Source organism: Gopherus evgoodei, chromosome 13 (assembly GCF_007399415.2).
Source record: "Gopherus evgoodei ecotype Sinaloan lineage chromosome 13, rGopEvg1_v1.p, whole genome shotgun sequence".
Classification (NCBI taxonomy): domain Eukaryota; kingdom Metazoa; phylum Chordata; order Testudines; family Testudinidae; genus Gopherus; species Gopherus evgoodei.
In genome coordinates this window covers 32,219,691-32,233,706 of record NC_044334.1, presented here as the reverse complement: position 1 = coordinate 32,233,706, position 14,016 = coordinate 32,219,691, and the positions used below count along the sequence as shown (strand labels likewise).

Genomic DNA, 14,016 nt, shown 5'->3' with positions numbered 1-14,016 from the left:
TCTCAACAAGTTCCTCCCTATTGGTTAAAATCAAGTCTAGAACAGCTTCCCCCAGTAGCTTTTCCAACTTTCTGAAATAAAAAGTTGTCTGCAATGCAGTCCAGGAACTTATTGGATAGTCTGTGCCCCGCGGTGTTATTTTCCCAACATATATCTGGATAGTTGAAGTCCCCCATCACCACCAAATCTTGGGCTTTGGATGATTTTGTTAGTTGTTTGAAAAAAGCCTCATCCACCTCTTCCGCCTGATTAGGTGGCCTGTAGTAGACTCCCAGCACGACATCACCTGTGTTTTTTACCCCTTTTAGCCTAACCCAGAGACTCTCCACCCTTCCGTCTCCTATGTCCATCTCCACCTCAGTCCAAGTGTGTACATTTTTAATATATAAGGCAACACCTCCTCCCTTTTTTCCCCTGTCTATCCTTCCTGAGCAAACTATACCCATCCACACCAACATTCCAGTTGTGTGTATTATCCCACCAAGTTTCAGGAATGCCAATAATGTCATAGTTGTATTTATTTATTAGCACTTCCAGTTCTTCCTGCTTATTACCCATACTTCTTGCATTTGTATAAAGGCATCTAAGATACTGGTTTGATCTTGCCCCCCAGCTTTGCCCTGACCCTCCTTCCTCTCTGCCATTATAGCCCGTGCTCCCTCCTGTTTCCAACCCATCTCCCAGGTCTTGTTCCCCACTTACCTGTGGGCTTTGCTCACCTGTCCCCGTCGAACCTAGTTTAAAGCCCTCCTTACTAGGTTAGCCAGTCTGTGCGCAAATAAGGCCTTTCCCCGCTTCGAAAGGTGAACGCCATCTGTTCCTAGCAGTCCTTCCTCAAATAGCATCCCGTGGTCGAGGAAGCCAAAGCCCTCCTGGCGACACCATCTTCGCAGCCAGGCATTCACTTCCACGATGCATCTGTTTCTGCCCGGACCCCTACCTTCAACAGGAAGAATCGAAGAGAATACCACCTGCGCTCCAAACTCCTTGCCCCGTACTCCCAGAGCCCTGTAGTCACTCTTGATCTGCTCAGCGTCACACCTCGCAGTATCATTTGTGCCCACATGGATGAGTAGCATGGGATAGTAGTCAGAAGGCCGGATAATCCTCGACAAAGCCTCTGTAACATCTCGGATACGGGCCCCTGGCAGGCAGCATACCTCCCGGGATGAACGGTCAGGGCGACAGATGGGTGTCTCCGTCCCCCTCAGCAGAGAGTCTCCAACCACCACTACCCTACGTTTCTTATCAGTGGTGGCAGCAGACCTCCCAGCCTTAGGGGTACGAGGCTTCACCCCTTAACTGTTGGGGGTGATTTCTTCTCTCCTGTATCAAGAAGAGCATAATGGTTATCTTTTACCACAACAGGAGGGTTCGCAGCAGCGGTGGAGCACTGCCTGCTGCTAGAAGTAACCAGCTGGCTGTGTCCACCCTGAGCCTCCTCCTCCACTGGTGTGTCAGATACACCCTGAGGCATCTCCTCCTTCACTGGAGTGTCAGTAGTCCTGTCAACTGGGACAGCACCGTCAGCTGTCTCCACCTGGATACTGTCCAGGAATTGCTCATGGACATAGATGTTCCTCAGCCTGGCCACCTCCTCCTGTAGCTCTCCCACCTGCTGCCTGAGAGATTCCACCAGTAGGCACCTTTCACATTGGATGCCACCCCCAGCCTGGATATCAGTAAGTGGAAATTGCAAATTACAGTCTTTGCAAGCCCACACCAGAATCTGGGTAAAAGCATCCATGCTTTGGTGCTCTGTCTGGCTACAGGCGCAGGTGGAGGAGACAGAAGCAGTGCTGGCACAGGTGTTGCGGGTCCTCCTCACCATTGTAAGCCTCCCTCTGTCAAACGCTCTCAAATTCCTGTCTACAGCTCCCTATCCGCTCCATCAGTTCCTTAAGGGACTCTGTCTGCTTTTCTGAAGTCCAGGGTCTGTATTCTGCTGCTCTCCTTTCTTCTGTTCATCAGGATCCTGATCTCAACCATCTCATGGTCACTGCTGCCCAGGTTGCCATCCACTTCTACCTCCCCTACCAATTCTTTCCTGTTTGTAAGCAGCATGTCAAGAGGAGCATGGTCCCTAGTTGGTTCCTCCAGCACTTGTACCAGGAAGTTGTCCCCAGCGCTCTTCAAAAACTTCCTGGATTGTCTGTGCACTGCTGTATTGCTCTCCCAGCAGTTGTCAGAGTGATTGAAGTCCACTATTGGAACCAGGGCCTGTGATCTGGAAACTTCCGTTAGTTGTCTGAAGAAAGCCTCATCCTTCTGATACAGTGGTCTATAGCACACACCCACCACAACATCACGCTTTGCTTTATGCTGCCCCTACACAGAAAGGGTATTAACCTTTCATTTGGCCTGCAAAGCTTCTGGGATGACCAGGCTGGAGAGACAGGTGCTGTTCTGTGCCTCCCAGCATCCATGATCACATTGGATACCCCACTCATTGCAGCATGAACCATCTTGGACGAACCTTTATTTGTTGAGGCTTCAAACCAGTGAATGAGTCTTCCTGCCCCCTATCCTAGAACCTGGCTGTCTCGCCATAAGGGAAACCAGTTCATGGCACTTTCCCTTGCACCAGCAGTGACTCAGAGACCGAAACATTGCAGTGTCATTCCAAGCAATGATCAGCAGAAAATTTGCCCCGCTGCTTGCTCTAGAGGAAGACCTAGAAACACTGACCAACTATTTCAATGCTGTAATGAATGAGGCAGCAATGGACATCCTTGGGAAACCTAAGAAGACAAAACAGTGGGTCACAAATGAAATACTACAAATGTGACATTAAAAGAACTTGAGAGACAACAGCACTGAGAGAGCAGATAAATACAGAGTGACTGACAGAAAGATCAAGAAAGGAATGAAGGTGGCCAAGGAGAGAGAGTGAAAAATAATGCTCTAAAATTGAGTGCATCAATAATAAAAATAACAACCTGGAAGGCTTGTTTTCTAAAGATCTGACAAAGGAAAGATGGACCAAAGCTAACGCAATTCAAGACAAAGAAGGGAACAGTTTTTTACAGAAGAACAGACCATCATCAATAGGTGGACAAACTACTGCTCTGATCTATACAGCCATCAGACAAATGGAGATCCTAGTGTCTGCCAGCCCAGATTCAGCAGAGGAGGATGACTTTCCAATACTATGTGAAGAAGTGGAGACAGCTATGAAATCACTCAAGAATGGAAAGGCTACAGGTATTGACAACATCCTAGCCAAACTGATGAAATTCAGAGGAGAAATAGATGTACCTACCAAGATTTGCAACAAGATTTGGTAGACAGGTGAGTGGCCCTCTATGTGGACAAAGTCACTAGTCATCACTCGGCCAAAGAAAACCAAACTGCAATTGTGTCAAAATTAATGGACCGTAAGCTTAATTAGCCATCCCAGCAAAGTGCTGTTGATGGTCATATTGAACAGATTGAAGCCACAAGCAGAGAATATCGTCACTGAAGAACAGGCTGGCTTTTGTGCTGGAAGAAACACCACAGAACAGATTTTCAACCTTAGTGTTCATGTGAGAAGTACTTGCAACACCACCAGGACACACATGTCTTTGAGAGGCAGAAACATGCAGGCTTCCTTTTGGGGAGGGATAGCTCAGTGGTTTGAGCATTGGCCTACTAAACCCAGGGTAGTGAGTTCAATCCTTGAGGGGGCCATTTTGGGATTGGCCCTGCTTTGAGCAGGGGGTTGGACTAGATCTCCTGAGGTCCCTTCCAACCCTGATAGTCTGACTTCAAGAAGGTGTTTGATAGAGTATGGCACGAAGCTCTCTGGGCATCCATGAAGTACAGTGTTGGGATATAGCTTATTCTTACCATTAAACAACTGTATGCCAAGGCCAGCAGTGCAGTTCTCACCAGCGGCACAATAGGAGAGTGGTTTCGCACCACTGAGTCTGGCAAGGCTGCCTTCGTTCGCCCACGCTCTTCAATCTCTACTGGAAGTGCACAGTGACTGGTGCCCTAGAAGATCTCACATGCACAGCCAGCATGGGGTGAGGGGCAAACAATCTCAAATCTTCGGTTCGCTGATGACATTGATGGCCTGGTAGGCAACGAAGATGAACTTGCCAACCTTGTGAAACAATTGGATGAAACCTCTGCATAATAGGGCATGGAAATCACTGCAGAGAAAACCAAACTGATGGCAGACAGATGTGATGGGATGAGCTCCCATATCACTGTCAGTGGACAAGAGCTGGAAACAGTGAAACAGTTCAAGTATCTGGGGGCAGTCATCATTGATGAAGGATTCAAGGCTGAAATTCAGGCAAGAACTGTGCAAACAGCAGCAATGGCAAATCTAAAGCCAATTTGGAGGAATAAGAACATTTCCCTGGAATCCATACTGACACTGCTGCATACATTGGTCATCTCCCATTTTTCTGTATGTGTGTGTGACATAGACCCTTACAGCAGCACTTGAACAGAAAATACAGATTGTAGAGATGAGATACTTCTGTAAAATCCTGGGCATCTCCTACTTCAACCATGTCACTAATGAAGAGGTCCACAACATCACCACCCAATGTGCTGAGTCATATGAAAATCTCCTGACCATGAAGTGCAAGCTGTAACAAGTGAAGTGTAACAAGATCTGGCCTATCCAAGATCATCCTCCAAGGGATAGTACCGGGGAAGAGAAGAGGTAGACAGAAGAAGAGATGGATTGACAACATAAGAGTGGACAGGAATGGACTTTGCACAGACTCAAGCTCTGACGCACACAATCGTCAGCGGTGGAGACAATTGATGGTTTCCCCAATGACCAGTGCAGTTATGGGTATGGGGATGATGAAAGCAGTGACTCTGAGCCTCTTGGCTGTGAGCGGAGCTCTCCTTCCTCCCCAGGACTGCATGTTGAGCCTGGCTTGGATTCTCTTAGATCTAGGCTGAATAAACCAGGCTGTACAGTGCAGTTCTGCAAAGGCTGGGGGTAGGTGGTGGCGTGGGCAGCTTGGCCCATTGGCCTAGGGTGCAGGACTTGGAGTTGAACGACTAGATAGCTTTTTTCACAACTGTGCTGCTGACACATTGGCCTTCTCTTTACTAGAGAAATCTAATGCTGTAGGAACTGTGGCCTCCATAGCATGCTTGTAAGGGACTGTGTGCTCCAGCTGGAGGACATGCATGCTAAGAACTAGTTCATTCTGCAGTATGTTCAGCCTGCATCTCTCTGGTGCCAGTGTGGATGCAGACAAGTTTTTTGATTTATAAAATTAGAACAGTACAGCATTAACATGGCCCACATTGACTGGATTTAAAAACTAGCTGATAGGTCTCAGTGTAAATGTGGACTTTTCTTCCAGTGGGGGGCCACAGGAATCAGTTCTTGGCCCTAGGCTACTTAACACTTTTTATCAGTGACCTGGTAGAAAACAATCACTGCTGAAAGTGTGCTGATGACCCAAAGATTGGGGAGTGGTAAATAATGAAGACCGGTCACTGATCCAGAGAGGTCTGGATCACTGAGGAAGCTGGGCACAAGCAGTGTTTTAATACAACCAAATGTAAAGTTATATGCCTAGGAACAAAGAATGCAGACCGTACTTGCAGGAGGTGGGGACCCGATCCTGAGAAGCAATGACTCTGAAAGACTTGGGAGTCATGGGGCCCAGTCAGCTGAACATGAGCTCCCTCTGTCATGCTGTGGCAAAAAGGGCTAATACAATCCTTGGATGCATAAAGAGGGGAACACAAAGTAGGAGCAGGGTGGTTATTTTACTTCTGCTTTTGACACTGATGCAGTTGCTGCCGGAATCTTCTTCCAGTGTCCACAGTTCAAGACAGTGATAAATTGCAGGGAGTTAAGAGCCGAGCGAATGATTGAAGGATTGGAAAATATAGCTTATAATTAGACTCAAGGAGCTCAATCTCTTTTAACAAAGACTGATCAAGTTACCCCTTAATTGTCTAAGTATTTATATGGGGAACACAGTTGACAACAGAGGACTTGTCAGCCTAACAAAGGTATAATGAGCCACTGGCTGGAGACTGAAGCCAGACATGTTGGCTAGACATAAAGTAAAAATTTTTGAGGGCAATTAACCAGTGGCACAACTTCCCAAAGATTGTGGTGGATTCTCATTGCTGGCAGTTCTTTCAGTTGGATATTTGAGAGATGCTGTAGTTCAAACTAGTTCAGGGAAAGGTCTCTGGCCAGTGTTAGACAGGCAGTCAGACTGGATCACAGTGCTCCCTTCCGGCCCTGTGGCCTTGGAGTTCACTGCATCTCAGGTGGCCTTTCAGAACCTTCCAGAACCACCATTTCTGGGAGCGCTGCCAGGAGCTGTGGGATGGCTTGCCAGAGAGCACTGTAACTGGAATGGTGTAGGCCAGCAATGGTTGCCCACCAGGGATGCACATACCCCTGGGGGTACACAGAGGTCCTCCAGGGGGTACATCAACTCAACAGGCTACATAAAAAGCACCAGCAAAATCAGTACAAATTAAATTTTAATACAAGACCTTGTTTATACTGCTCTATATAATATACACTGAAATGCAAGTACAAGATTTATATTCTGTTTGATTCACCATATAATTATATGGTAAAAATGAGAAAGGAAACACATTTTCAATAGTAGTGTGCCTTGTCACCTTTTTTTATATTTTTAGATCTGATTTTTTGTAAGCACGTTTTCAAGTGAGGTGAAACTTGGGGGTAGGCAAGACAAATCAGACTCCTAAAAGAGGTACAGTCATTTGGGAAAGTTGAGAGCCACTGACTTAGTGGTTGTGAAGTCAAAGTGCAAGCTCTTTCTGTCCTGTCTGTACATCACCTCGCACAATGAGGTTCTGATCCATGACTGGGCTCCTATGTGCTACTGCAATACAAATAATGTAATAAAGTTTCTTAGATAGTCGGCGTAGCTAATGGGAATGCATTGAATGTACTGAAACAGTTCTGTGCAACTGGCTTATTTCCCTCCGGCTGCATGATGTTGAGCAGCTCAGTGAGAGCTTGTGCCTCAGTTTCCCAATTTGTATACTGGCTGATAACCTCTAACTGCTTGGTAAAGCACTCTGAGCTGGTGCTGGGAAGGGATAGGTGCTAGGTGACCTAGTCATTAGGTGGCCTGATATGTCTGTTTCTAATGCTGCAGTCTGAATCCCTGCTTGGAGTCTCACCTCAGCCTCTTGGCATTTCAGAGTTGCCCCCATCAGAGTTCATGCAGGTGGTGGATTCCACCTGGCTGGTGCTCAACGTCTTGTCCAACGGCAGGTCCTCTACCAGCTCCCAGGCCATAGGAGTGACGAAGATTGCCAAGTCCGTCATCGCACCACTGGCTGAGCACAATGTCTCGGTGCTGATGCTGTCTACCTACCAAACGGACTTCATCCTGGTGAGCCCCCCACCTTCTCCCCATGGCCATCCCCTGTGGCAGGCTCCTTCGAGCGGGGCTGTGGGTGAAGGACTCTAATTGGCCCCAAGCAACTACACAAAGCGTGTGACAGAGAAACTCTCATTAGGTGAATGGTGCAGGCTCTCCTATGGCAACAGTCTGATGAACATATCCACCTCTTCAATACTGAATGTGATTCAGAGGGTACTGGGTGCCATTCTGAGAATAGCAGGGGTCAGGCTGCCCTCGCCATAGCAATATGAGACACCCTAAAAGGTTCGTGCGTGAGATTTTTCCCTGCATGCTGTTCAGTTGAATGGACGGTGGGCTAGGTGAGATGTGGGTTTAGAAGCTCACCTCTTCCTTCCTTGTGGGGGTAGAGAAGAATGGCAAAGAGACAGCAGGCTTTCAGGGGGAGGTTAAGCTGAAGGGTGAGGCTTGAGGTCTCTTGCTCTCCCCAGGTGCGGGAGAAGGACCTGCCTGTGGTGATCCACACGCTGACCGGCGAGTTTGATATCTACAAGGAGGTGAAGGGAGAGTCCATCCCTGTTAACTGTGATGATGTGAGCAACGGCTTCCTGAAACCCAAGCATGGTGAGTCCAGGACTGCTCCTCTGGGCTCTCACCCTGTCTGCTCTCTGCAGAATGTAGGAGGGGTTTGAATGAGCAACTCCGCTGTCCCCTGCAACAGAAAACTACCTATTGTGGGCTCACCCTGCCAGCATGAACAGTTCTGTTCTCTGGCTCCGGCCACTCCAGCGCAGATCAGTTACTGAACGGGACAGACTGTGGTAAACCAGGGGGGGTCCCCAGACATGTCGTGCAGCGTATGAACCATTCATACATCCACTTAACTGGCACCACTCAGCTTTGGCCTAGTGGCCTAGCCCCTCTGTTGTGATGGACAGGCCAAAACTCTGAGTGGCATTGTGACCCAGTGTGTCAGGTCACCGTGCCACTTGGCTTGGGGTTCTCTCAAACAGAGCACCTAGCGCAAACTGCTTTCCTTCCCCCTCTTCTCCCCTCCCACCTTCTTAGGCAGTCCTGCTTCTGCCAGTGGTATGCACTAGGCATTACATGCATATGACTGCAGGTGCCACTCTGGTAGACACCAGAAATTCTTGGGGATCCAGGGAGAGACTGGAGTCTAGCTAGGGGACAATCAGAAATGTGCTCGCGCATGTATTAAGGTTCCACTTAGAAATGGTTTATAGAGAGAATACATGTTCTTTTAATAAATGGTGATTAGTCCAATCTGTCATGCCTTCTGCTGGTTTGCCTGTAACAGTATTATGTGCTATACACTATCTGTAACATCTGATTATTAACCCATTCTAATCCACCTATAAATGGAGCATTAATAGACCGTGTGACCGAAGGTACACTTTTATTGATGGCCCAGAGTAGCAGTAGCATAGTTCTGCCCCTGGAGGGCACTAGTACCTCAAGTTTTGAGTTCCTCCATCGAGCACCTGCTCTGCGCACAGAAGCAGCTGTCTGTGCAGGTGGCTCGAGCTTGCCTGGCTTGTCCCGGCCCAGCCCCTTGCTCTGCCTGCAGCATATGCTGCTCTGCCGATTTGTTTCCATTTGCTCCTTGCCAGTGTAGCTGTAGGAATTGAGCCCTGTTGATTTTTCCTCTTCCTCACCCGAATGTCAGTCTCTGTGCAGTACCTCCTCAAGGTGGTGCTGCTGTGCTACCCTGGCTCACATCTGAAGTGTCTAGTCTCCAGGGTAAGCTGATCTGTGGGGCCAGGTACTGATCACCCCCAGCTAGTCCTACAAGTGGTTTGAGTTCATGAGAGTTGCTTGCTGCTGCCAGCTTAGACTCCTGCCATGCTGCTGCACCATCAGCTCCGTGATATTGCATTCATTGCCATGCATGAGAAGGGTGCTTCGTGCTCTGGCAGTCCGGGCTGTATGAGTGATTGTTTCCTCCCAGCGGCGAGCCCTACCGTGCACCCTGTGCAGAGTCCCAGGAACAGGTTCTGCATCCTGACTGTGGCTCCTGACACCCTGCCGGCGATTGCGACCGTGCTCATAGACGTCCTGTTCTATTCACACAGGTAGGCAGCTGCGCGGGGCAGTGGGAGGAGACTGTTAGCCCCACCCCTTAGCATAGGCATTCTCTGTACTAAAATGCACTGCAGTGTAGGTGAGAGTGCAGCTGGAAGTGTGGGGACAGCCTCTCACCTCAACACAGACCCTGAAGAGAAGGGTGGAGGGCTGGAGTGTGGCCAAAAACCTCCAGATCGCTGAAGAATTTATGAACTGCTAAAGAACCTTCAGGCACCCAAGGGCTTTGATGGGCGGGGGACCAAGGCCTTTGCAGTGCACCTGGAGGTGCCCACAATGCCCTATGGGGGCATATGGGGCTACAGTGGTGATGTCAAGCCTTCCAGCACCTGGCTTGGATGGCACTTGGGACACTGCATGCAGCACTGGGGTTGAAAGAACTTTGTCAAAGGCAGAGCTGAAAGGGTCTTCCCACAGGACAGCATCCCCCAGCAGAGGGTGGGCTGGAGTTCAGCCTTAGCTCAACTGGGGGAGGGAAAAGGAGGACCTTCCTGACCAGCAGGAGGTGGATCAGACAATAAGTGCTCAAGGTGAGGGGAGATGGCTTTGTGGATAGAGCAGCTGGGTCTGACCTGGCTTGTTTCAGGGGCTGGCCCAGAAGATCTGTTACTCACAGCACTGGGCTAGACATGGCATCACCAGCCAGCTGGTATTAAAGATGCCAACAAGGCATTTCACTGACTCCAAGTAAAGGCACCTCTTGGGGGGGCTGCACATCTGTAACTCTCTCCAGGAGCCAGCCATGAAATGGCTATGTTCTGCTGTGTGCTTCTGGGGCTAACCCCTCTGTCCCCTCTGTGTTTGCAGCCCTCTAAAGGAAGCTGCTCCAGGCAGTCAGGATCTCGACTCCATCAGGTTTTTCGCTTTCTCGTTGATCGAGGGCTATATCTCCATCGTCATGGATGCAGAGACCCAGAAGAAGTAGGTACCATTCATCCACGAGAAGATGGACTCAGTGTCCTTCACCCCATCTAAAGCTGCCCACATCAGGGCTGCCCTGAGGATTCAGGAGACCTGGAGCAAAGCAATTTTGGGGGCCCCTTCCATAAAAAAGTTGCAATGTTATAGAGAACTATATTCTCGTGGGGGGCCCCTGTGGGGCCTGAGGCAAAATGTCCTACTTGGCCCCCCTTCTGGGCGGCCCTGGCCCACATACTCTGAAGATTTGGCCTTGGGATTGGGAGGTTGGTGTTCTGGAGGAGTCACATTCCTGTTGGCTCCTGCCTGCTTCCATTCTCCCCCCGCTGTGATGTTTTTGGGAGTGGTGTGGCTTTTCTCCTCCTTGCCCCAGTCCCAAGTCAGCAGGTGGGCTGTGCAGAGGGTTCGGGCATTAAGGACTGGGGAACCACCCCTGGAATTAGGGTGGGCCCAGGGTTCTAGGAGCAGCTTCATGGGAGTCTGTGCCCTGGCTCATGCCAGCTAGTGGGGGAATGAGAACGGTCCTAGGGCAGGAGTGACGTACTCCATTAAACGCTTCTAGGTTCCCCAGTGACCTGCTGCTGACCAGCTCCTCTGGGGAGCTCTGGCGGATGGTGAGAATTGGCGGGCAGCCACTGGGCTTCGGTAAGTGGAACAAGGTGTAAGCTCTCCTGCCCAGCGGATCAGCTGCCTTCAGCGCAGCATTGAGCCCTCCCAGGCTGAAATGTTCAGTGCACTCTGGTGGGCAGGGCAGGCTGTTATCCCCAGGGGATAGGTGTGCCCAGAGTGACCCGCCCAGAGTCACAGAAGCCAGTGGCAGAGCAGTCTGCACCTCGTCTGGAATACTGTGTGCAGTTCTGGTCTCCCAGTTTGAATTCATCCTTCTTAAACATGGAACAGGTTCAGAGACGGGCTACTAGGATGATCTGAGGAATGGAAAACCTGCCTTATGAAAAGAGACTCAAAGAGCTGGGCTTGTTTAGCCTAAGCTAAAGAAGGGTGAGGCAGGGCCGCCCAGAGGATTCAGGGGGCCTGGGGCAAAGCAATTTTGGGGGCCCCTTCCATTTTAAAAACAAGTTGCAAAACTATAGAATATTATGTTCTTGTGGGGGGGCCCCTGTGGGGCCAATTGCCCCATTTGCCGCGCCCCCCCCCCGGGCAGCCCTGGGCTGAGGGGAGATATGATTGCTCTCTATAATTATATCAGAGGGATAAATATCAGGGAGGGAGAGGAATTATTTAAGCTCAGTACCAATGTGGACACAAGAACAAATGGATATAAACTGGACGCTAGAAAGTTTAGCCTTGAAATCTAGACGAAGGTTTCTAACCATCAGAGGAGTGAAGTTCTGGAACAGCCTTCCAAGGGGAGCAGTGGGGGCAAAAGACATATCTGGCTTCAAGACTAAGCTTGGTAAGTTTATGGAGGGGATGGTATTATGGGATAGCCTAATTTCGGCAATTAATTGATCTTTGATTATTAGCAGTAAATATGCTCAATGACCTGTGATGGGATGTTAGATGGGGTGGGATCTGAGGTACTACAGAGAATTCTTTCCTAGGTGTCTGGCTGGTGAGTCTTGCTCACATGCTCAGGGTTTAGCTGATCACCATATTTGGGGTTGGGAAGGAATTTTCCTCCAGGGCAGATTGGCAGAGGCCCTGGAGGTTTTTTGCCTTCCTCTGCAGTGTGGGGCATGGGTCATTTGCTGGAGGATTCTCTACACCTTGAGGTCTTTAAACCATGATTTGAGGACTTCAATAACTGAGACAAAGATTAGGGGTTTGTTACAGGAGTGGGTGGGTGAGATTCTGTGGCCTGTATTGTGCAGGAGGTCAGACTAGATCAGTGGTCCCCAAGCTTTTCGTCTGGCAGGTGCCAGACGAAGGACCGTGATGGCAGTGGAGCATCTGCCAAAATGTCACCTATGAGGGCCCCAGAGAGCAACAAAGCATGCTGGTACTGAACACCGGTGCCTGGCCGTGAAGCCCCAGCCCCTGTGGCCGCTCGGTGGCGGGGAGTGCAATGGCTGTGGGCTGCCTGGCCAGGAGCCAAGAGGCACTCATTTCATGGTGGTATCGTATTAGAGTTCATAGAAGATTAGGGTTGGAAGAGACCTCAAGAGGTCCTCTAGTCCAGCCCCCTGCTCAAACCCCATTTTAGGCATGAGTCTGCCAGCTTGGTCTTGGACAGCCCAGAGCTTAGAGAGCCCTTAGCCTATGGGGCAGGGGCACATGGGTGATAGGAGGAGGTTGTCTCCAGAGGCACTGGGCTGGTACCCACACTGGCCCCTCTGTTCCCCTTCCTCAGATGAGTGTGGGATAGTGGCTCAGATCGCCGAGCCTCTGGCCGATGCAGACATATCAGCGTATTACATCAGCACCTTTAACTTCGACCATGCCCTGGTAAGTCGACTCCTCTGCCCAGATCTCAGCATGCTAGAAATGAAGCGGGCAAACAGATGCTGGCAATTGACCAGCTTCTCAGCCCCTTAACTGAGGAGTTCTCTCCCAGCCCCTGGGGGGGGGGGGCGGGGGCAGAGCCCCCTGCTTTGAACAGACATTCCAAGGGGCTGAGGCCACCTGACTGCCTCGCTGTCTGAATGGGCCTCTCGCCATTGGCCTGCGGCTCATCAGTCTCCGAGCCCTGCATGGCTCCCTGGATGGTGGCATTTCATCCTGGCTGCTCTGACACCAGCGCAGGGGTCAGTGCCCCATTGCGGGGGTCCTGCTCAGGGTGGGAGGCACAGGAATGCATCTCATCTGAAGACTGAACCTCTCTGGCTCTGGCAGCTGCTCCCTGCATTAGTGCCAAGCCAGGGCTGCAGCGTGAGAAATGCTGGTACCAAGAATGTGTTGGGCAGCAGGAGGGACCCCAGGGGGGTCCAGGAGGACGTCTGTTACTGAACTGTTGGCTGTCAGTGCCTGCCCCACAAAGGCTGGGGGAAGAGGGATGCCATGAGGATTCTGGGAGCCCTGCCTAGCTGCCACCTTTCCCCTGTCTCCATGTTGTGTGGAGAAGGCAGGGGATAACTAGCTTGGTCCTGATCTTGCTTTCTTTGCCAAGGGGAGGATAAATAGAGCTGGGGAGCAGATCTGATCCCACCTTGCAGTGGGAGTTGGCGATCCCTGTGGAGGCTGCATGGGAACAGACTTTTGGGGTTCACCCAGTCCTCCCTCCAGCACCCCCCTTTCAAGTACAGTTGGCAAGGGAGTGATGGCCATGCAGCTCTGTCTTTGGTAACATAGCTCTGGCTTCCTCTCTCTGCTGCTAGGTCCCAGAGGAAGGCATTGACGGCATCATCGAGCTGCTCCAGAAGCGCCAGGAGAGCAGTAGCTAGCTGGCACGGCAGCTCCCATGCGCTCTGACGCCGTCCAGAAAGGCGAGGGGGAGCTCAACCACTGAGAGCAGGGCGGAGAACACTCCAGTCTCCTGTTTCTGATGGCGGCCCTCTTCTTTGTCTTCGAGGTTTTCCGGGGTGTGGCTTGCCCTGCGGTGCGGGACACAGCCCAGCTGTGGAGAAAGCCCTGGGCTTCAGCGGGAGAGTCCTTGCGTTTCTCCCTGGGAGTGGCTGGCTCTGACAGGCTCCCGAGTGTCCCACTGGGGAACTGAGTTTCCTGCAGCAGTTTCAGTGTTACCTGCCCAGGGCTCCTTGTATCCCCA

The 14,016-nt window shown here is 50.6% G+C and overlaps 1 protein-coding gene across 1 annotated transcript in view; it reads left to right on the top strand.

Moving 5' to 3' along the window:
- The window catches only part of LOC115660926 (cytosolic arginine sensor for mTORC1 subunit 1-like), a 43,337-nt gene extending 29,619 nt beyond the window's left edge, over positions 1–13,718 (top strand). The window contains exons 3-9 of the mRNA XM_030582863.1: positions 7,168–7,361; positions 7,823–7,955; positions 9,301–9,424; positions 10,242–10,355; positions 10,915–10,997; positions 12,664–12,758; positions 13,628–13,718. Coding sequence (XP_030438723.1) covers positions 7,168–7,361; positions 7,823–7,955; positions 9,301–9,424; positions 10,242–10,355; positions 10,915–10,997; positions 12,664–12,758; positions 13,628–13,693 — 809 coding nt within the window. The 3' untranslated portion in view covers positions 13,694–13,718. The remainder of the gene's footprint in view (positions 1–7,167; positions 7,362–7,822; positions 7,956–9,300; positions 9,425–10,241; positions 10,356–10,914; positions 10,998–12,663; positions 12,759–13,627) is intronic.
- Positions 13,719–14,016: the final 298 nt, after the last annotated feature.